A 21,932-nucleotide genomic window follows, 5' to 3' on the forward strand; every position below is an offset into this window, starting at 1 on the left:
CTCTGCTGCAGAGGACAAGTTCATTAGAGTTAACTGGCTCCCATGAGGAACACCACAGAAAAGGAAGACCCAGAGTTACCTCTGCTGCAGAGGACAAGTTCATTAGAGTTAACTGGCTCCCATGAGGAACACCACAGGAAAGGAAGACCCAGAGTTACCTCTGCTGCAGAGGACAAGTTCATTAGAGTTAACTGGCTCCCATGAGGAACACCACAGGAAAGGAAGACCCAGAGTTACCTCTGCTGCAGAGGACAAGTTCATTAGAGTTACCTCTGCTGCAGAGGACAAGTTCATTAGAGTTACCTCTGCTGCAGAGGACAAGTTCATTAGAGTTACCTCTGCTGCAGAGGACAAGTTCATTAGAGTTACCTCTGCTGCAGAGGACAAGTTCATTAGAGTTACCTCTGCTGCAGAGGACAAGTTCATTAGAGTTAACTGCACATCAGAAATTGCAGCCCAAGTAAATGCTTCACAGAGTTCAAGTAACAGACACATCTCAATATCAACTGTTCAGAGACTGTGTGAATCAGGCCTTCATGGTCAAATTGCTGCAAAGAAACCATTACTAAAGGACACCAATAATAAGAAGAGACTTGCTTGGGCCAAGAAACACGAGCAATGGACATTAAACTGGTGGAAATCTGTCCTTTGGTCTGATGAGTATGCCATCAAATCAAATTGTATTAGTCACATGCGCCGAATACAACAGGCGAATACAACATTGTACCTTACAGTAAAATGCTTACTTACAAGCCCCTAACCAACAATGCAGTTAATTTTTTTTTTTTAAGTAACAAGTAATTTAATAGCAGCAGTAAAATAACAATAGCGAGACTATATACAGGGGGGTACCGGTACAGAGTCAATGTGCGGTACCACCAGTTCATATAGGTCATATGTACATGTGGGTAGAGTTATTAAAGTGACTATGCATAGATGATAACAACAGAGAGTAGCAGCGGTGTAAAAGAGGGGAGGGGCAATGCAAATAGTCTGAGTAGCCATTTGATTAGATGTTCAGGAGTCTTATGATTTGGGGGTAGAAGCTGTTTAGAAGCCTCTTGGACCTGGACTTGGCGCTCCGGTACCGCTTGCCATGCGGTAGCCATCCAATCTGGTTTGCGCTCAGTGGGACTATAATTTGTTTTTCAACAGGACAATGACCCAAAACACACCTCCAGGCTTTGTAAGGGCTATTTGACCAAGGATAGTGATGGAGTGCTGCATCAGATGATCTGGCCTCCACTAACACCCAACCTCAACCCAATTGAGATGGTTTGGGATGAGTTGGAACACATATGTGGGAAGTCCTGATGGACTGATGGAAAAGCATTCCTCATGAATCTGGTTGAGGAATGCCAAGAGTGTACAAAGCTGTCATCAAGACAACGGGTGGCTACTTTGAAGAATCTCAAATGTAAATTATATTTTCATTTGTTTAACACTTTTTTGGGTACTACATGATTCCATATGCGTTATTTCATCGTTTTGATGTCTTCACTATTATTCTACAATGTAGAAAATAGTAAAAATAAAGCAAAACCCTTGAATGAGTAGGTGTGTCCAAACTTTTGACTGGTACTGTATATATATTTATACATTTATACATTGTAGCCGGAATTAACATGTTCGTTTTTGATGGAGACACGTAGTTGAGGCCCCTTTGCTCCACTGATTCAAGGAGGTCAAGGACACAGGTCATATTCGTGTAGTGCAGTTTGTGAGAGTTATGTCAGATTATGATGACTAAGTAAAGTATATATTTCATTAAAAAGATAGCTAGCTACTCTACATGCAGTTATGACATTTATCATTAGCTAAATTTACGACTGGTGAAATGCGACTGAAAATAGTCACAGTGCACTTGAGGGAAATATTACAAGTTGATGGAGGAGGACCCAGTAGCATCTGGCCCTATAGCCTTGGGGGCACATCAGATCCACAATCCACCTTTGATGCGCCTGTCAAGCAACAGGAGCAGTTATTTTCAAAACAAGTCTTTATTGGCTTGAATAAGAGATACAGCTAATTGTTGAGTGTTGAGGGGTCTGGGCATAGGCAGCCTATTCTGCTCCACTTCACTCAGTCCAACCACAGTCAGAATAATATAAAATCCAATCCACAATCATATTATATAACCTACCACTTCCTTAGGCCATTGTAAAATAATCCCAATGGGTCTAACATCTGCATGTAAGGCTAGCATGCCACACTGGCGGTAAAACCAGCATCCTTCATCATTCAAATATTTATTCTATTCAGTCATTTTAATGGCAGTCTGCGGTTAGAGATGGCAAGCCTTTATCAAACCTTTATTGGATCCAAAATATCCTAATCCAAATCAGGTATTGGTATAATGAAATAGAATGAATACAATGCACAACATGCAATCCCTTCTCCTCAGTGAATACTGTTTATTGAATAAGTATGAATATGTCTGGAAATTCTGGACAAGATTGCAGGTAGCAGACATTACAAACCAGAGAGAGTTGAATATAATATTTATTTCAAATCTGAAGGTTGATTTTACCACATGTACTTTTATAAATGCATATCGATCATACACCGTACAACATTTACTGTAGAAACACAGTTTTTCTTCTTTCTTCTGTTTTTCTAAAAGGCAACGTTGGTGTTTCAACATACAGCCAAAATGCATTCCTGTACATTAATAAGTTATTAAATCGAGAATACATCAGAGAATGGTGAAGCTGTACAAAATATGAAAAATAAACGATTTGGTCAGAGAAAGTGCACTGACAACAAGTAAACATATTCAGGTAAACGTGTCTGTTATCTTTGGTGAATTTGTCATTTTGAATGAACTATTCATTATATATTCATAAAATAATATAAAAATTGCAACAAAAAAATCTCAATTTCGCTTGGTGAGTTTTAACTTTCATAGGAGTATTGTAATATGTACTGTATGTGCAGAATTGTAATGAATTCAATAGACTAAAAACAATGGAAAGTACAATTTAAGCTGTACAAGAAGAGATTGTGAAATGATGAAGTAAAATGTTATTAAAATATTCATACCTTTCTATGATTGCTTTGGATGGTCCTAGGTATTCATGTAACCTGAATGCTCTGAATGTTCTTAATGAATTACTTTCACTCCAACAGTATAATAGAAAAAAACATATTTACGTCATAACATTTGTACAATTACTAATTACAATATACAACAAACTTTAAAAGAGTTTATGTACATTACAACGAAACATTTTGGTTATACATGTTTTATCGCACTCTTTGAAGATATATTCTTCTTTTTAGACCTTCTCAAACTAGAACCCCTAAATCTGAGTAAAACTTCTCCAAAATAAACATTCAACTTGGAGGCACCTCCCAAACATAAATAACAAAATGATGTTCAACCAACAGTGTTTAGTGGTTTAGGACCAGAAAATAGTAAAATATTGACCGTTATTTACGTATTTATATAGATCTCGGGACTGTTTGCTTGAATACTTTGATTCAAGAGATTTCTTGTGCATATGGACTCAGTCACAATTATGAAAATATACATTTTGTATGAAAATATCACAGAGAACTGCTACATAGACAACTGTTCCAGAAAATTAGACCTAGAGCAATCAAGGGATGTAAACTCTAATGGTCATGACAGGTCAATCATGTTCACAGCAATTATCAAACGATACCTTCCCCTACAAGCAATTTTAGACCATTTGTCAAGTAATTTTAATTAACTTTTGTACAACATAAATGTGGTTAGAGTACAATTTCAATTGCAAGAGAATGTGCAAAGCAATAATTACTTCTGATGTAGTCACAGCCATATCTAAGCCCTTTTCACAACAGCAAACCTCAACAGATGTGATATTGTAATTATTGGAGCGGTCTTCCTTACTACTCCAAAAGTAACAAAAATAATGAGAAAGATTGTTGCCATAATCATTATCTTCATGGCAACTAGTCAGGTAACAAGCATGTATTATTGATACCAAAGAAGTTTGCTTTTGAACCCAAATCAGAGAAATACCTCCACACCAGATTAGTGAGTTTGTCCCCAACATGCCATCTATTTACACAATTTCTACAATTCCAAATCCCAAGTTAATTCCATGGGTGCATGAGTTCTACTGTTCTATTTCCCAGAACTGCTTACTGAAGCTTTAATAACCAGGCTTGCTTAAGTGCCTGGAACTTGTATGACACTGCAATGGGCCTGGAGGGAGAGGTGGATAACACCCATGCAGGTCAGATGGTCGGTCGGTCACTACCGGGGCAGGTCTTGGCATGTTGACCTGAGCAGGGCAAAGCATTAAGGAAGCCAAATGGAACTCTAACTCATCAGGCTCTATCTCTCTCTGGCTCCTGGACACAACAGCTTAGCATTGACAATGACTAAGTGCAGCACATTGGGATTTGAAAGAGAGAAAATAATTCAATAATTGGAATACATTAAAAGGATTTAATGTACTGTTCCTTAAAGATGGATCTTGACTTGGGACAGCTGTGGCATTATGCGGACTGAAATAAGGGTCTGCGACACTAAAATAGTGTTTGTGTTAAGTTTTTGAAATAAGTGTCATATAAATGTATCTGAATCACAGTCCCATCTCCATTATTTGCATTAGATAATGGATATAATCTGAACTCGAACCCAGTGAAAGATAGCTTTGATTTATTTAGAGTAGCCTTTAGAGTAGGGTTTTTTATACAGAAGTGAGAAAAACACATAATTGACGTTATGCTGTTCAAAAGAGTTAGAGAGTGATTGGCAAGGAACAATCTGAAAATAAATTAGCCTTAAAACATTTATACAAATGAAAAGCTCTTAGGGTGACATTTTGACAACTCATAAAAGTAGTGCTGATGACAAACCAAAGAGTATCACTTCCTTATTTAACAGTATAATTACATCTCTCTAATCTCATCTCAAACTTGGTGTGCAACAGACACAGAATGCAATTGCATCCCGTGCCCGCACTGTTAAAGCACAATCCTGCTTAAATTATCTCTGCCCTCTCATAGATATCAAATAATGAAGGGTTATGGATATAAATACCACTAGTACAGTACAGTGCTGGGAGTGATTAGGGTCTCTTTTGACACTAACACTGATTTTGTTTTGCCTCATCAGCATCCAGCACGGGGCCTTGAAAGGTCAACCTTCCTGACCTATTAAAATATAACCTGATGTACTATAGTATGATAACAGCTCTTGATGCAATGGCAGTACAACTTAGACTCTGCAATTACTTCACAATGTTTATTTGGAGAGGCAACCTTGCCCATCTGTTTTGAATGGTCCTGACTTCTGTGTGACGTCCTAGGACGTCATGTTACGGTATTATAATCTGGAAATCCTGATGGTCTCTTTCTCAAAGTGCTCTGTCTCTGTCTTTATGCAGAGGGGAAAATAAATAAAGCAAATGGACAACATTTATGGAGAGATGCCTTAAGACAAGTGTCTTCCCTAGAAAAGGGACGTTTCCAAAGGCGATCTTTGAACTTGGCGATCTAGGTCAAACAGCTGTGGTCTGTTTTATACTGTGGAAGCTGATCCTGGTGGGTGACGTGGGGATGGACATGGCACGTGCCACACGCACTCTCAGGGCATGGTTGTCCTGCCAACGATGCCATCTTTTCCTGGTGGCTGAGCGCACCTGGAAGATTACAATGAAATACTGTATTAGTGGTGGGCAGCCAGTGTTTCTTTGTCCTTCCTACAGTATACTACATCTATCCCCACACAAAGCATCTAGGACACACAATATGTAGGACACAGGAAATCCCTTTAACTTAAATTGACATTTGAATAACCGCCAAGAAAAAATCTTTACAAAACAGTACAGAACAATAAATGTCAGATACATGAGGATTCACGTCAAATAGTTTCCAAGGTAGCCACTGTAGACTTCAAACAATTTGTATTTGTTTTGTGTGTATACCAATAACAGCTTCTTAAAGGAAGTGGAGAACAACAGTAGCAGCAGCAGCAGGAGAGAGTCACATTTTTCCCAATTAGAGAATGCCCCTTTTTATGGCACTTAATGACTTTCAACAATCATGCATCACTAAAGTAAGGGGGAAATAGGTCTAGAAAATAAAGAGCATCTACAGTAATGTATGTTCAAACATAGCCTGCAGGGTAAGGATGGCGTTCCATGATAGAGGTGAAATAAGGGTCTCAGGACTAGAAGTCTACTGCCTCTCAGACCTTTACATAGCGATCTGACACACGGCAATGCCCACACATGAAAAGATCATTGTTGACTCACTTCGCCATTTAGAAAGCAGTAGAATACTGAAACAAAGAACCCCTGGAAAGCAAGACAGGACACTGTTAGAATGTATAGTACAGAATGTATTAACAATCTGTTTTCATTGAGCTATCTTTATAAATGAACTAAAATAAGGATGCACAGTATTGGACAATATCAGCTATTGGTCAGATATTTTATAGTGTTTAATCTGAGTCCAGATAATCTGACTTCCACTCAAGATATGCTAGCAATAGGCATTTGTTTCAGAATTAAAATGTGATTAATGTAAACAAAATGCTGCTTTCTGAGAAGTGGAAGATTACATTTTCTTCCCAAATGAGTTAACTTTACAAAGTGCATAGAAATAACAACAAAGTAATTGAATGATTCACAAACTTGTTTACCTTTCCCATTTCAATTATACAGTATACAGAGCAATAATAGGAATATTAAATCAGGATTGAACAACCTCTCATAACATTTGTATAAGAATAGTCTAAAACTGTTATAAAATGGACCCTTATCCTATCCTATACACATCCCTTCACTCAGCACCATTAACAAAGTACCTTCTCCACACCCCCTCAGCCTTGCATTGTGGAGGGAAGATTTACACTGAAAATACCCACTGTGCACAACTCACGCCCACATACATGTCTCTACAAACATTCTCCTGACAGCTCAGAACACTTAAAGCAGCCAGGGACAGGTTCACAAAGCCTTACAATAGTAGCCTACAAATAGTCCTTCTTCCACAGGCTATAAAACCTATAACACCTTCAATTAACAGTATATTAAAGCTACAAAGATAATGACACAGATTTATAAAGGTTCAGGGTTTTTGTGTTCTTGGGAAAAGAGGGGCACAACTTGGAAAAGAACAGACTCCATGATCTTACCTGAAATGATTGTAGAAATGAATTGAAATAAATAAAAACTATTTGCGAGATGTCGTCCTCTCCGGGATTAACAAAAAATAGCATGTAGGTGATCCCCAGCAGAGGCAGTAACACTAACGTCGCTTTGACCGCTTTTCTGTGAAGGAAATAACAGAAAAACATCAGTTCTCCCATTTACTGTACAGTAGTTACAAAAGTAACTGGGGAAAGTGGTTGCTTGTTTCAATGTACGTCAATACACAAAATGCATTGAAAGACCCAAAAAAATTCCATTCTATCTATTTTTGTAGATTGCTTGCTTTTAATCATTACCACAATCTGTTTACAAAAGACCCCAAATAATGAATGTCAGAGATACACATTCTGAGTAAGTATGATTAGAACCCCATCCCACAAGACTACTGACATTGTTGACAATGTTGCCCAAGGCTTGCCTCCAGCAGGTTGAGGAGGGAATGGAGCTTATTTCTTAGGGTTTTGCGGTAGATATTACAGAACAAAAAGCACTTATCAAAATAAAGCTGAATTAAATTATGCAAGGATTGTTCTACCATTCTAGATGAAAGAACCGCATTGAGAAGAAATACATTTAAAAGTGAAAAGCCGTGGTGTCAACAACTTGATACCAGAACAAAAGTCGGACATTATAAGCCCATTTGAGTATCTGGTTGCAAATGGCGTTCTTCATTTTATCTAAATATGATGGGATTTCAGCTAATCTACCAAAGCAGTGAAGCAGTTGATGGCCCAGGTTACACCTCAAATAGCACATTACATATTGTATCTAAGGATATAAATCCACTGGGAACCCAATGACAGCAATGTCAGCATAGGAGTAAAATAAGCCAAACCCTTTTCTTTAGGACAGAGGTCTGCAGATGTTGCTGGGATTTGAGATTTCCCCCTTTGAGCTCTCAAATAATCCACCATGAAAAAGAGCTTAAATGTGACTTTGAGGACGATGCAAGTTAGTCTATGAATATGACATGCAAGGTTATTAGACACTGTGCAACATCAGCACTTCATTTCTATTGAAAATGTGTGTGTGTGTGTGTGTGTGTGTGTGTGTGTGTGTGTGTGTGTGTGTGTGTGTGTGTGTGTGTGTGTGTGTGTGTGTGTGTGTGTGTGTGTGTGTGTGTGTGGCCATATATTCATAGGAATGTTATGTAATGGTGCGTGCAAGTTAAGTACATATTGAAGGGATTCATCCATAATAAAGCAGATGACTGTTTCATCACTTTGTTGAGTAGAAGGGAGTTTAAATGCTCTGTCAATTTCTCCATAAAATGTGAATGTTGAGCACATTAGGATAAAGCTTATTTTACAGACCACCTATAGAGCAAACAAACAGTGAGTGGACATTCCAATGTTAACTATGAATTAGAGTAGCCATTGGTACACTATATATAGAAAATTATGTGGACACCACTTCACATTTGTGGATTTGGCTATTTCAGCCAAAGCGGCAGCTCTACCCATTAGCTCAGTGCTAATGTTGCCTGTAATCCATGGCTTCTGGTTGGGGTATGTATGTACAGTCACTGTGGGGACGACGTCCTCGATGCACTTATTGATAAATCCAGTGACTTATGTGGTGTATTCCTCAATGCCATAGGAAGAATCCCAGAACATATTCCAGTCTGTGCTAGCAAAACAGTCCTGTAGTTTAGCATCTGCTTCATCTGACCACTTTTTTATAGACCAAGTCACTGGCGCTTCCTGCTTTCATTTTCGCTTGTAAGCAGGAATCAGGAGGATAGAATCATGTTCAGATTTGCCAAATGGAGGGTGAGGGACAGATTTGTATGAGTCTATGTGTGTGGAGTAAAGGTGGTGTAGATTTCTTCCCTCTGGTTGCACATTTAACATGCTGATAGAAATGAGGTAAAACGGATTTAAGTTTCCCTGCATTAAAGTCCCCGGCCACTCTGGATGAACGTTTTCCTGTTTGCTTATGCCGGTATACAGCTCATTGAGTACGGTTTTAGTGCTAGCATTGGTCTGTGGTAGTCTGTAGACAGCTACGAAAATTACAGATGAAAACTCTAGGTAGATAGCGTGGTCTACAGCTTATCATGAGATACTCATGATAAGCTCATCGAGCAAAACCTTGAGAGTTAGATATCGTGAACCAGCTGTTGTTTACATATATGCAGAGGCCCCCGCCCAATGTCTTACCAGAGACTGCTGCTCTATCCTGCCGATAGAGTGTATAACTCGCCAGCTGTATGTTCTTAATATCGCTGTTCAGCCACAGCTCGGTGAAACATAAGATATTACCGTTTTTAATGTCCCGTTAGTAGGATCTCCGTGCTTTCAGTTCGTCCCATTGACATCCCTACTGCCTCTGAACTGGCGGACTCACTAAACATAAACACTTGTAAACTATGTTTGTGTGTTGTTGTGTAGCCCTGGCTATCCGTAAAAAAAAAAATTGTGCAGTCTGGTTTGCTAAATATAAGCAATTTGAAATAATTTATACTTTTGCTTTTGATACTTAAGTATGTTTTTGCAATTACATTTACTTTTAATACTTAAGTATATTTAAAACCAAATAGTTTTAGACTTTTACTCAAGTAGTATTTTACTGGTTGACTCACTTTTACTTGAGTCATTTTCTATTAGGGTATCTTTACTTTTACTTAAGTATGCAGAATCTCATCTAAATCTTTTATCAAAGATATGAAATGGGGGTCAAGTAAAGGTGGCATAATATGGCATGCGATATTCCAAATAACAACCCCACGGGAGAAGTGACTCACCTGTACTGTACGGTTTCTGATGTGGTAGAAGCTCTCAGCTTGGTCATGAGAATTCTTACTATGTTGAAGAGGAAAACGAAGTTTATCTAGCAGAGAATACAGATGGAAAACTTTAATTATGAGTTCATTATGTAGAGCATGATGTTTTAGTAATGAAAAAACAACAACTGAGGAACTGAAATGTGTTGTTGCATTAGAGCAGCTTATTTAAAAAATATATATATTTAATTTAACCTTTATTTAACTAGGCAAGTCAGTTAAGAACAAATTCATATTTACAAGGATGGCCTATCCCGGCCAAACCTGGGCCAATTGTGCGCCGCTCTATGGGACTCCCAATCACAGCCAGATGTGAGGCAGCCTGGATTTGAACCAGGGACTGCAGTGACTTGTTACTTACCAAAAGAACAAGGATGACCGGCCCTTGATAAATGTAGTCAATATACTTTCCAGGTTCTTTCCCAAACCAGCATCTGTTGACAAACATTAAATGAATGGCTTTGCTTTCAAAATGTAGCATATTAACCATTTGTATCAATCTACCCTGAGTGTACAAAACATTAGGAACACCTTCCTAATATTGAGTTGCACCCCCCTTTGTCCTCAGAACAGCCCCAATTCGTTGAGGCATTGCCTTGACAAGGTGTCAAAAGCATTCCACAAGGCTGCTGGCCCATGTTGACTCCAATGCCTCCCACAGTTGTGTCAAATTGGCTGGATGCCTTTTGGGTTGTGGACCATTCTTGATACACACGGGAAACTGTTGACCATGAAAAACCCAGCAGCGTTGAAGTTCTTGATACACTCAAATCGGTGTGCCTGGCACCTACTACAATACCCTGTTCAAAGACACATCTTTTGTCTTGTCCATTCACCCTCTGAATGGCACACATACACAATCCATGTCTCAATTGTCTCAAGGCTTAAATATGCTTATTTGACCTGTCTCCTCCCCTTCATATACACAATCTAGAGCCATAATCATTATGCTTAATTCTGCATATCTAAGCATAACTCTTGAGCTGTATGTATCATCAATTCAAAGACTGGTGCTAAAATCTGGGTAAAAGATTGAAAGGAATGTGAGTCTTATTCAGTACATATAGTAATTGCTTGCTTTTCTAAAGTCTACTAACCTTGCCAGCAGGCAAGCCGGCTATGATAGTTAGACAAGCTAGCTATCTAACTTGATTGATAACCTGAAATGGCTTCTTGGTAGCTAGTTATGAGGTTGGGAGATGGGGAACCTATCTAGGCTAGCTAAAGCCAACTTCATAAAATTGCTAGGTGGCTTGTAGTATTACAGAAACATTATTTTATATACTTATATATTAAAGCATTCTTCCTCTCTCTCACGCACATTTACTTTGTCACATGGAACTCTGACCTATCAGCTCGGCTTTAAATGTGGCTAGGTTACTCGTGGGCATGGTTTTGCACCAAGTTTGGCTTGGATAAAAATGACATGCCCATGTGCCCCCTATGGCCATGACGCCTCTGTTCCAGAGTACCCAAGTCAGAAAATGCTACTATGAATGAAAGTAAATTTGATCTGAATGAATTGGAGAGTGAATGTTGACTCTTAATTTTCCGAGAAGTACCTTTATAATAGCAGCATAGACCTCAAAGTCAAAACTATAAAACAGGACCTCTAACTAATGAACTGACGTCTGACTTTCTTGTATTAAAAAGGACAGAAATAATCATTTCAAATACACTTATCTATCAAATAACTTTAGATAATATGAATTATCCTCTTGTAAATGCTACAGCAAATGCCTCTGTGACACCTACAATACAGTAAATTGCTGAATCACCATGAATCAGTATTAGTAGTTTCCCCACCATACTTAAAGGATTTAAATAAATCTCATTAGGGTTAGGGGGCAGTATTCGGAAGTTTGGATGACTGAGGTGCCCAAAGTAAACTACCTGCTACTCAGGCCCAGAAGCTAGAATATGCACATGGTAGTGTGGGATAGAAAACACTCTAAAGTTTCTAAAACTGTTAAAATTATGTCTGTGAGTATAACAGAACTGATTTGGCAGGTGGAAACCCGAGGACACATTTTTTTCTGTTGACCTGTCAGCCAATTCAAAGGTTAAGCTATTGAAAACAAAGACTTCCGCCTCCCAAATTGCAGTTCCTATGGCTTCCACTAGTGTCAACAGTCTTTATACATGGTTTCAGGCTTGTATTCTGAAAAACCAACGAGGAATAGTTGTTTATCCTCAGGAAGTCCAAAGGCAAAACTAGTTTCATTGCGCGCGTGACTGAGGAAGCAAGCTGCGTTCTTTTCCTTTCCGATTGAAAATAGTTCACTCCATATGAAATATTACCGTTTATTTAGATATTAGACTACCTAATAATGAATTAGAAATTACGTTTGATTTGTTTGGAGGAAATAAAAAGACTATTTGGGATATAAAGAAGGAATTTATCGAACAAAACAACCATCCATTGTGTTCCTGGGACTCTTGTGATTGTGATCAGAGGAAGATCTTCAAAGGTAAGTGACTTATTTTGACGCTATTTGGGATTTTGTGACGCCTGTGATTGTTAGGATAATATGCTGTTGTGGGGCGCTGACCTCAGATAATTGAATGATGTGCTTTCGCCGTAAAGGCTTTTTGAAATCCGATGATGCGTTTAGATTGCCAAGATTCTAAGCTAAAGAATCATGTATGACACTTGTATTATCATGAATATTTAATATTGCGTTTATTTTTATATTTGGCGCTCTGCAATTTCACCGGATGTTGTCGAGGTGGGTCGCTAGCGGAACGCCTGCGCCAGAAAGGCGTGATTACTACACTGTACCACAAAGGATATAAGACATCATTCAAAAAGAGGAACCTTTTGGTCCAATTCTTTAAAAAAAAAATACTTTGTTAATAATTGTTTTGAGTTCCATCTGCCGTGAACTGTTTTTGCTAACAATAGTTTTGGCCATGGTGTGATTTTGAATAGTGTTACCAATACTGTTACCAAAAACCAGAAAGGCATAATTACTACACTGTACCACAAAGGATATAAGACATCATCATTCTGAAACGTGATACGTATAGGTTTCTATGCACTCCATCAAAGGTCATCAAATACAACAAAATGTCTACAACACAAACTACTTACTATAAAATGCTTGAGATTCCACTGTTGTTGTTAATTAGAAATGTGCACTTACTGTTCATTTTCATTGTAAAGCTTCCCAATGGCCCAAGCAACAATTATAGGACATGGAATGCCTGAAAGAAAGATATATTTTTTAAACTTATTGGCAATAAACATCACATCTAAAAGTATTGAAGACTACAACCTCTGAGTGATAGTGTTAATATCATTAGGGAGTAGGGACATGCTCTAAATTAGAATCAGGCTGCTGTGTTTAGCAGCTATTACAGAGATTAAATTAAGGGAATCCATTGAGTCCAGTTGGATCCGTCCAGTTCTACTTTGATCTGGCTTAAGAACTTCTTATCTTCTTGGTCTCTAGTGTTGGACAGATAAAGTTAAAGCTATTCCACTTTTTACATTCAGCGGTTAAAGAAAAAGAAAAAAGATCCCAGAAATGAATCTTAAATTGATCTCAGATCGATTGTCTGGGGCCAAGTTAACCGCCCCTTTCATGTAAGAATGTCATGGCCATCATGCTTTGAGGGATTGTGGATTATTTTGTTTATGTATTAAACTGTGAGTTCCAGACCCGTTCCAGACTCGTTGCTTAGGGGGTCCGGGTTCTTCCCTGGGATAATGTATATGTAGGACTGAGAAGCTCAGTTCTGGTGACTTTTTAAAAGGACATTCTACTCAAAATTCATGATTTAAAAAAAGTATGCTGACACCATCTAAAATATAATTTCCACCTCCAGAAATGGGCCCAATAACATATTGGTAAAATGTATGTACAAATTATTTGTAGACAATGCATGGTCTATATCATCAGATGTGTTATTAGCAATAAGCATTATGTCCTATAGCCCAACTGCTGCAGCATAGGGGCTATAAAATATACATAGGCTGAAGCATGGGGTGTGTCTCTCTGCATTTACCCCATTGGACACAACATCCTGATTGTTATTATTATTAATGCTAATTATTTTCATATAAATATGTATATATAAATCATTCTTAATTATTATTCACACAAACATTTGCATTTTTTCGTTTCTATTACAAAGTATGTCATTGTCCCTTTAAGACGTCATTTCCCCTTTAAGAGCTCTATTGTGCAGCTGTACCTGAACCATGCTTGAAACTCAGTTGTAAAACTGCGCAGACCAGCTGGCTGGTGTGTTTGACATATTCAATCAATCCTTATCCCAGTCTGCTGTTCCCACATGCTTCAAGATGGCCACCATTGTTCCTGTTCCCAAGAAAGCTAAGGTAACTGAGCTAAACGACTACCAGTAGCACTCACTTCCGTCATCATGAAGTGCTTTGAGAGACTAGTCAAGGACCATATCACCTCCACCCTACCTGACACCCTAGACCCACTCCAATTTGCTTACCGCCAAAATAGGTCCACAGACGATGCAATCTCAACCACACTGCACACTGCCCTAACCCATCTGGACAAGAGGAATACCTATGTGAGAATGCTGTTCATCGACTACAGCTCAGCATTTAACACCATAGTACCCTCCAAACTCGTCATCAAACTCGAGACCCTGGGTCTTGACCCCGCCCTGTGCAACTGGGTACTGGACTTCCTGACGGGCCACCCCCAGGTGGTGAGGGTAGGTAACATCTCCACCCCGCTGATCCTCAACACTGGGGCCCCACAAGGGTGCGTTCTGAGCCTTCTCTTGTACTCCCTGTTCACCCACAACTGCGTTGCCATACACGCCTCCAACTCAACCATCAAGTTTGCGGACGACACTACAGTGGTAGGCTTGATTACCAACAACGACGAGACGGCCTACAGGGAGGAGGTGAGGGCCCTCGGAGTGTGGTGTCAGGAAAATAACCTCACACTCAACGTCAACAAAACTAAGGAGATGATTGTGGACTTCAGGAAACAGCAGAGGGAGCACCCCCCTATCCACATCGATGGGACAGTAGTGGAGAGGGTAGTAAGTTTTAAGTTCCTCGGCGTACACATCACAGACAAACTGAATTGGTCCACCCACACAGACAGCATCGTGAAGGAGGCTGAAGAAATTCGGCTTGTCACCAAAAGCACTCACAAACTTCTACAGATGCACAATCGAGAGCATCCTGTCGGGCTGTATCACCGCCTGGTACGGCAACTGCTCCACTCACAACCGTAAGCCTCTCCAGAGGGTAGTGAGGTCTGCACAACGCATCACCGGGGGCAAACTACCTGCCCTCCAGGACACCTACACCACCCGATGTCACAGGAAGGCCATAAAGATCATCAAGAACAACAACCACCCACGCCACTATTATCCAGAAGGCGAGGTCAGTACAGGTGCATCAAAGCAGGGACTGAGAGACTGAAAAACAGCTTCTATCTCAAGGCCAACAGACTGTTAAACACCCACCACTAACATTGAGTGGCTGCTGCCAACACACTGACTCAACTCCAACCACTTTAATAATGGGAATTTATGGAAAATATATCACTAGCCACTTTAAACAATGCTACTTAATATAATGTTTACATAACCTACATTACTCATCTCATACAGTATGTATATGTATATACTGTACTCTATATCATCTACTGCATCTTTATGTAAAACATGTATCACTAGCCACTTTAAACTATGCCACTTTGTTTACATACCCTACATTACTCATCTCATATGTATATACTGTACTCGATACAATCTACTGCATCTTGCATATGTCGTTCTGTACCATCACTCATTCATATATCTTTATGTACATATTCTTTATCCCTTTACACTTGTGTGTATAAGGTAGTAATTTAGGAATTGTTAGGTTAGATTACTCGTTGGTTATTGCTGCATTGTCGGAACTAGAAGCACAAGCATTTCGCTACACTTGCATTAACATCTGCTAACCATGTGTATGTGACAAATACATTTGATTTTATTTGGATTTGATTTACTCTTGCATAGAACACGCAACAAAAAGATGACTAGGTACATAGGTCAACTATTCTACTATGGGGTTGTCTGATTCAGTTTTAATAACAACATTACATGACAAAAATAGTAGCACTGGAAAGTTACCTGAGTGATAAGGTATAGGCTTTGAATTAGGTTGCCAGCAGCTATAGTAGGCTAAACAGCTGTTTGAGTTTAGCACTGAGACGTTACCCATTTTAGACTATTGAATTCCCTTCATCTGAACATTAGTGTCAGCAACAATAATGCATGTCAGTTCAGGCACACAAGTATTTGAGAATATATTTAATATAACAGACATGCTTCTGTCTATGTTAGGCTATGTCATCTTACATTTACCAGACACACTTATGCAGAGCAATTTACAGGAGCAATTAGGGTTAAGTGCCTTGCTCAAGGGCACATCAACAGATGTTTCACCTAGACGTCTCAGGGATTCAAACCAGCGCTACTGGCCCAACGCTCTTAGTCGCTAGGCTACCTGCTGCCCTTCAAATATTGTCCCAAGGGTGTTGGTAGTCATAATTTAAGTAACCTCATTTATATTTCTCTAACTCCACTGAATGCCTCTGTTAATCCAAGCAATGTCATTTTGAATTCCCTAAAGTATGTGTGGAAGATGTGAACAAATTATTTTCTATCAACAATGACAAGCCACCTGGGTCTGACAACTTGAATGGAAAATTACTGAGGATGATAGCGGACTATATTGCCAGTGTTATTTGCCATCTCTTCAATCTAAGCCTACAGTAAAGTGTGTGCCCTCAGGCTTGGAGGGAAGCAAAAGTAATTCCGCTACCCAAGAATAGCAAAGCAACCTTTACTGGCTCAGACAGCCAACCAATCAGCCTGCTACCAACCCTTAGTACACTTTTGGAAAACATTGTGTTTGACCAGATACAATACTATTTCACAGTAAATTAATTAACAACTGACTTTCAGCATTCTTATAAGGAGGTGCACTAAACATGTACATCACTTCCACAAATGACTGATGATTGGTTGAAAGAAATGACAATAAGAAGCTTGTGGGAGCTGTTTTGTTAGACTGCAATGCATCTTTTGACATGATCAATAATAATCTGCTGCTGGAAAAACGTATGTGTTATGACTTTACATCCCCTGTTATATTGTGGATTGAGAGTTACCTGTCTAACAGAACATGGCAGGTGTTCTTTAAGGAAGCCTCCAACAGAATACAGGTAGAGTCAGGTATTCCCCAGGGCAGTTGTCTAGGCCCCTTGCTTTTTCAATCTTTACTAATGACCTGTCACTGGCACTGAATAAAGCCAGTGTGTCTATGTATACACATCAGCTATCACAGTAAGTGATAGCAGTTAGTTTTAGAATGTGTGGCAAGTAATAAGCTAGTGCCATTTTTTAAACTAAAAGCATTGCATTTGGAATAAACCATTCACTAATCCCTATACCCCAACAAAATGTTGTACTGAATAATGTGGAAATTGAGCAAGTTGAGGAGATTTATAACCCATGATTGTAAACTGTCATAGTCAAAACATATTGACGCAATGGTAGCTAAGATGGGGAGAAGTCTGTCCGTAATAAATTCTCCCATTTCACCCATTCCTCCACATACTGCACTGGCTTCCAGTCAAATCTCGCTTCCACTACAAGACCATGGTACATGCCTATGAAGCAGCAAGAGGAACTGCCCCTATCTACCTTCAGACTATGCTACACCCCAACCAGAGTACTACGTTCTGACACCTCTGGCCCTCCCACCCCCTAATTAATCGCTGTTTATTTTGTCATGTGCCTTAATGTGTCTGGACCCCAGGAAGAGTAGCTAATGGGGATCCACAATAAATACAAATACCTGTCATGCCCTGATCTGTTTCACCTGTCTTTGTGATTGTCTCCACCCATCTCCAGGTGTCACCCGTTTTCCCCATTAGTCCATGGGTATTTATTGCAGTATTCCCTGTTTGTCTGTTGCCAGTTTGTCTTGTCTTGTTCTTATCACTCTTTTGCTAGTCCTCCTGGGTTTTGACCCTTGCCTGCCTTGACTCTGAAACCGCCTGCCTGACCATACTGCCTGCGCTGACCTCAAGCCTGCCTGCCACTCTGTACCTCCTGGACTCTGACCTTGTTTATGATCTTTTGCCTGTCCACTGCCATTCTCTTGTCTGCCCCTTGGATTATAATAAATATCAGAGACTTGAACCATCTGCCTCCCGTGTCTGCATCTGGGTCTCGCCCTGTGCCCTTATAATACCTAGACAACTCATAGTTGTTCTAATCTAGAAAAAGAGAAGAAAGTCTATGTTAAATTAACCCACATGCCAGACATACTGATTAGAAATTATGATTCACAAGAGTAAGAACCAAGTCTTGTCACGGTAATGCCTGAAATGAGAGATCATAATTCAATGTTGCAAATATTGTAAGATTCCACTTCAAAGCTGAGACCTGCGCATGAAAACCACTTGATCATCAGTGGAACTGTGGCAGACTGAGTAAATTACTGAAGGGTTTTCTCAAGGACATCCCAATAAAACAAACATAAAACCTGATTACAATCTTAACTTTTAACATATATAGACAAATTATCCACTACTGTGCAAGGTTTTCACTTCTTACAGAATAAATGTGCATAGCAAAGACATAACTGTTCAGATAGACGGCTAGATCAATTGAAACATTTTGTTAAATGTAAATGTATAAAATTAATTCTGATTAACACATCCCACTGCTGAAACCAATGGAATGAAACAACACCTCCACTACACGTAGCTGAATTGAGTGAACAAACTTTAGTTAATTACATTTTGGGGCCAATATGAGATTTCTAATAACTATACTGGATGTATTTACTATACCCTGGCCTTTACCCTAGCCTACAATAAGTACAAAGAGCTATTTGGGATGATTCACTTAAATGTGAGCTATATACATATCCATTCAGATCAATGTTTTTATTCCAGTGCATATAAAGTCCTACACTACTGTACATGTTACATAAAGAAAAATGGCAAGATGGCTCAGCAGTGGGCTCAGCTCAGCCGAATGACTCAAGGCGACTCGTGTCATTTCAGGTGCCTCTCCATGGTGTGAGTCAGCTTCTAACATAAGTGCTAGTCTCTCCTGACTCCAATGTGCTTTCACTAACACTTGGTTGTCATTTATGTGGTGATGACTGGATGCATCTGCTGCCCGTCCCATCAAGTACTTGCTCAATCACAGGCCTGAAATGATGCACAACCAACTCTGATTTACCCACAATCCAATAGCATATGGTCTTTTCTTGAAAATACATGCTTTTGGTTTCATCTCACAAGGTGCTTTGAGAGAAATGGAATGGGGTTTTGTTTTGCTAATCAGCGATATTTAACTACATTGTCTACATACGTACACTCAAGCATTCTGTAGCGTTCACCCTTTGTGACGGAGGTGAATTAATAAAATCACTTGTCTGTTCTATGTAATATGTGGGGATGTATCTCTTACAGCTACAGTAAAATTATATTCCTATTTCTAGAAACAATTTGTTTTAACCAGACTGTCACATTGGCTCATGGAGGTGACAATATGATTTTTGAAAAGAGGGTAAACATAATAACTGCCATTTCATGTTTCATATTTAGACAGTGTTCATTCTGCCTTATGCAGTTTTATGATAGAAGCCAGTCACTTGTCATTGTCATTGTAAATTGGTACTCAAACACTTGCTGATGCTGAACATGATTAATTAGAATGCACTTACACCAGCCAATGAACAAGAAGACCCATTTCTTTAGCTTGTCTGTTGAATAAGTCATCACAATGGCTGTGTGAAGGTAGCATCCTTCAACAAACATCCAGAAAAAATTGGTCACCACAAAATAGTTATATATAGTCGTTATAAGACGACACCAAGGCTGTAGAAAGATAGGAAAACAATCATTGTTAGTTATTAGTGCAATAAAAAGCTTAACAGTCATGTGAATTGTAAATAATCATTTTTAACAACAGTTACCTCATTGCTCTCATGTATATTGTGATCAATCAACTGAAGTAGGAACCACATAACATTCCTCAAAATGAAGGTTGTTATCAAGTTCCAGTGGATTATGTTTCGAAGGCATCTTATGCTCCTAGAGAAGGAAATAAAGAAAACAATGTTTTAGTCTACATACCTAAAGTTACAAAATTCCAGTCAAAAACATAATCCTATAGTAGGCGACAAGTATACATTTAAACACATTTTATTCTTGGGTGCAATTTACTTGATCAAATTGTTTTTATATTAACAAGCATCAAAACACAGTGCATACTTTACATAGACACTTAAAAGACATTAAGTGAGTTAGCCTAATAGGAGGGCAGTCCTGCAGTTCACATACATTTCAGTCATTATTTTGTAAGAGGTCACATGTACTGCAGATACATTTAGAAGGGTACTATTTCTGTACTTGCCTTAAGCATAAGAAGAGAATGAAGGCTATGACAAGGGCTCCCACAGAAATACAGTGGCCGAGGTAGTTGATGATCAGAGCAATCTTATAGTGCATTGGGTATTTCCTCTGTGGGGAGAATATCACAAGATCTACTTCAAAATCTCGATAGACACAAAATGTTAAACTAAATATAAAGGGGTTATATACACATTGACAGAGACATACATTTGCAATGCACAATTCACCTTCAAAAGATATCCGTAATACATACAAATGGAAATGTGAAACCTTCTGATGATAAATTACATACTTTAGCTGACTGGATTAGTAAGAATAAATAAACTGTTATTATATAGTAAATGTGCCATAAATATACCCTAATCAGATAAGTAAGATAATTATGCCACAACAAATTGTGCACTATATGTGAAAATCTTTCCGTATTTGTGACATCAGTAAAGCAGCAAACATAAATATCATCATTTTGAATGTCCTAAAGTATGCATGAAAATAATCCGCTAATCATGTTACACAATCATTCCAAATGTCACGCCCTGGCCTTAGTTATCTTTGTTTTCTTTATTATTTTGGTTAGGTCAGGGTGTGACATGGGGGATTTATGTGTTTTGTCTGGTCAGGGTTTTTTGTATGTTTATGGGGCTGTTTCCTTTCTAGGTAGTTTGTATGTCTATGGTTGCCTAGATTGGTTCTCAAATAGAGGCAGCTGTCTATCGTTGTCTCTGATTGGGAACCATATTTAGGCAGCCGTATTCTGTGGGTACTTTGTGGGTGGTTGTCTTCTGTCTTTGTGTCATTGCACCAGATATTTATTGTTTTGTATTTTGTAGTGTTCTCGTGTCTGGTCTTTATTAAACATGTTGAACTCTAACCACGCTGCAGTTTGGTCCTCCTCTCCTTCAACGGAAGAAAACCAAAGATATCATTTTATATGTTGTTATCTAGGACATATTGTACATCATCGTGTCTAACAGGTTGATCTGATTAAACTATATACACAAAAGTATGTGGACACCCCTTCAAATGAGTGGATTTGGTTATTTCAGCCACACCCGTTGTTGACAGGAATATAAAATTGAGTATACAGCCATGCATTGTCCATATACAAACATTGGCAGTAGAATGTCTTTACTGGAGAGCTCAGTGACATTCAATGTGGCACCGTCATAGAATGGCACCTTTCCAACAAGTCAGTTCATCAAATTTCTGCCCTGCTAGAGCTGCTTCTGTAAGAAACGTCAGCACAAGAACTGTTAGTCAGGAGCTTCATGAAATGGGTTTCCATGGCTAAACAGCCGCACACAAGCCTGAGATCACCATGCTCAATGCCAAGCATCAGCAGGAGTGGCGTGGCCAACATTGGACTCCGGAGCAGTGAAAACGCATTCTCTGGAGTGATGAATCACACATCACCATCTGGCAGTCCGACGGACGAATCTGGGTTTGGCGGATGCCAGGAGAACGCTTCATGCCCTAATGCATAGTACCAACTGTAAAGTTTGGTGTAGGAAGAATAATGGTCTGGGGCTGTTTTTCATGGTTCGGGCTAGGCCCCTTAGT

At 39.1% G+C, this 21,932-nt stretch overlaps 1 protein-coding gene across 2 annotated transcripts in view; it reads right to left on the reverse strand.

Moving 5' to 3' along the window:
- Positions 1-2,490: 2,490 nt before the first annotated feature.
- Positions 2,491-21,932, reverse strand: part of LOC109875294 (corticotropin-releasing factor receptor 2-like) — a 69,066-nt gene continuing 49,624 nt past the window's right edge. For both annotated transcript variants that reach the window (XM_020467599.2, XM_020467600.2), the window contains 9 exons: positions 20,374-20,480; positions 19,934-20,051; positions 19,682-19,835; positions 13,086-13,146; positions 10,301-10,373; positions 9,901-9,986; positions 7,139-7,274; positions 6,255-6,296; positions 2,491-5,639 (listed from right to left, as the gene is read on the reverse strand). In XM_020467599.2, the coding sequence (XP_020323188.1) occupies positions 5,499-5,639; positions 6,255-6,296; positions 7,139-7,274; positions 9,901-9,986; positions 10,301-10,373; positions 13,086-13,146; positions 19,682-19,835; positions 19,934-20,051; positions 20,374-20,480 (918 nt within the window). In that variant the 3' untranslated portion in view covers positions 2,491-5,498. The remainder of the gene's footprint in view (positions 5,640-6,254; positions 6,297-7,138; positions 7,275-9,900; positions 9,987-10,300; positions 10,374-13,085; positions 13,147-19,681; positions 19,836-19,933; positions 20,052-20,373; positions 20,481-21,932) is intronic.

The sequence above is a fragment of the Oncorhynchus kisutch genome, linkage group LG30 (assembly GCF_002021735.2).
Source record: "Oncorhynchus kisutch isolate 150728-3 linkage group LG30, Okis_V2, whole genome shotgun sequence".
NCBI classification, from domain to species: Eukaryota; Metazoa; Chordata; class Actinopteri; order Salmoniformes; family Salmonidae; genus Oncorhynchus; species Oncorhynchus kisutch.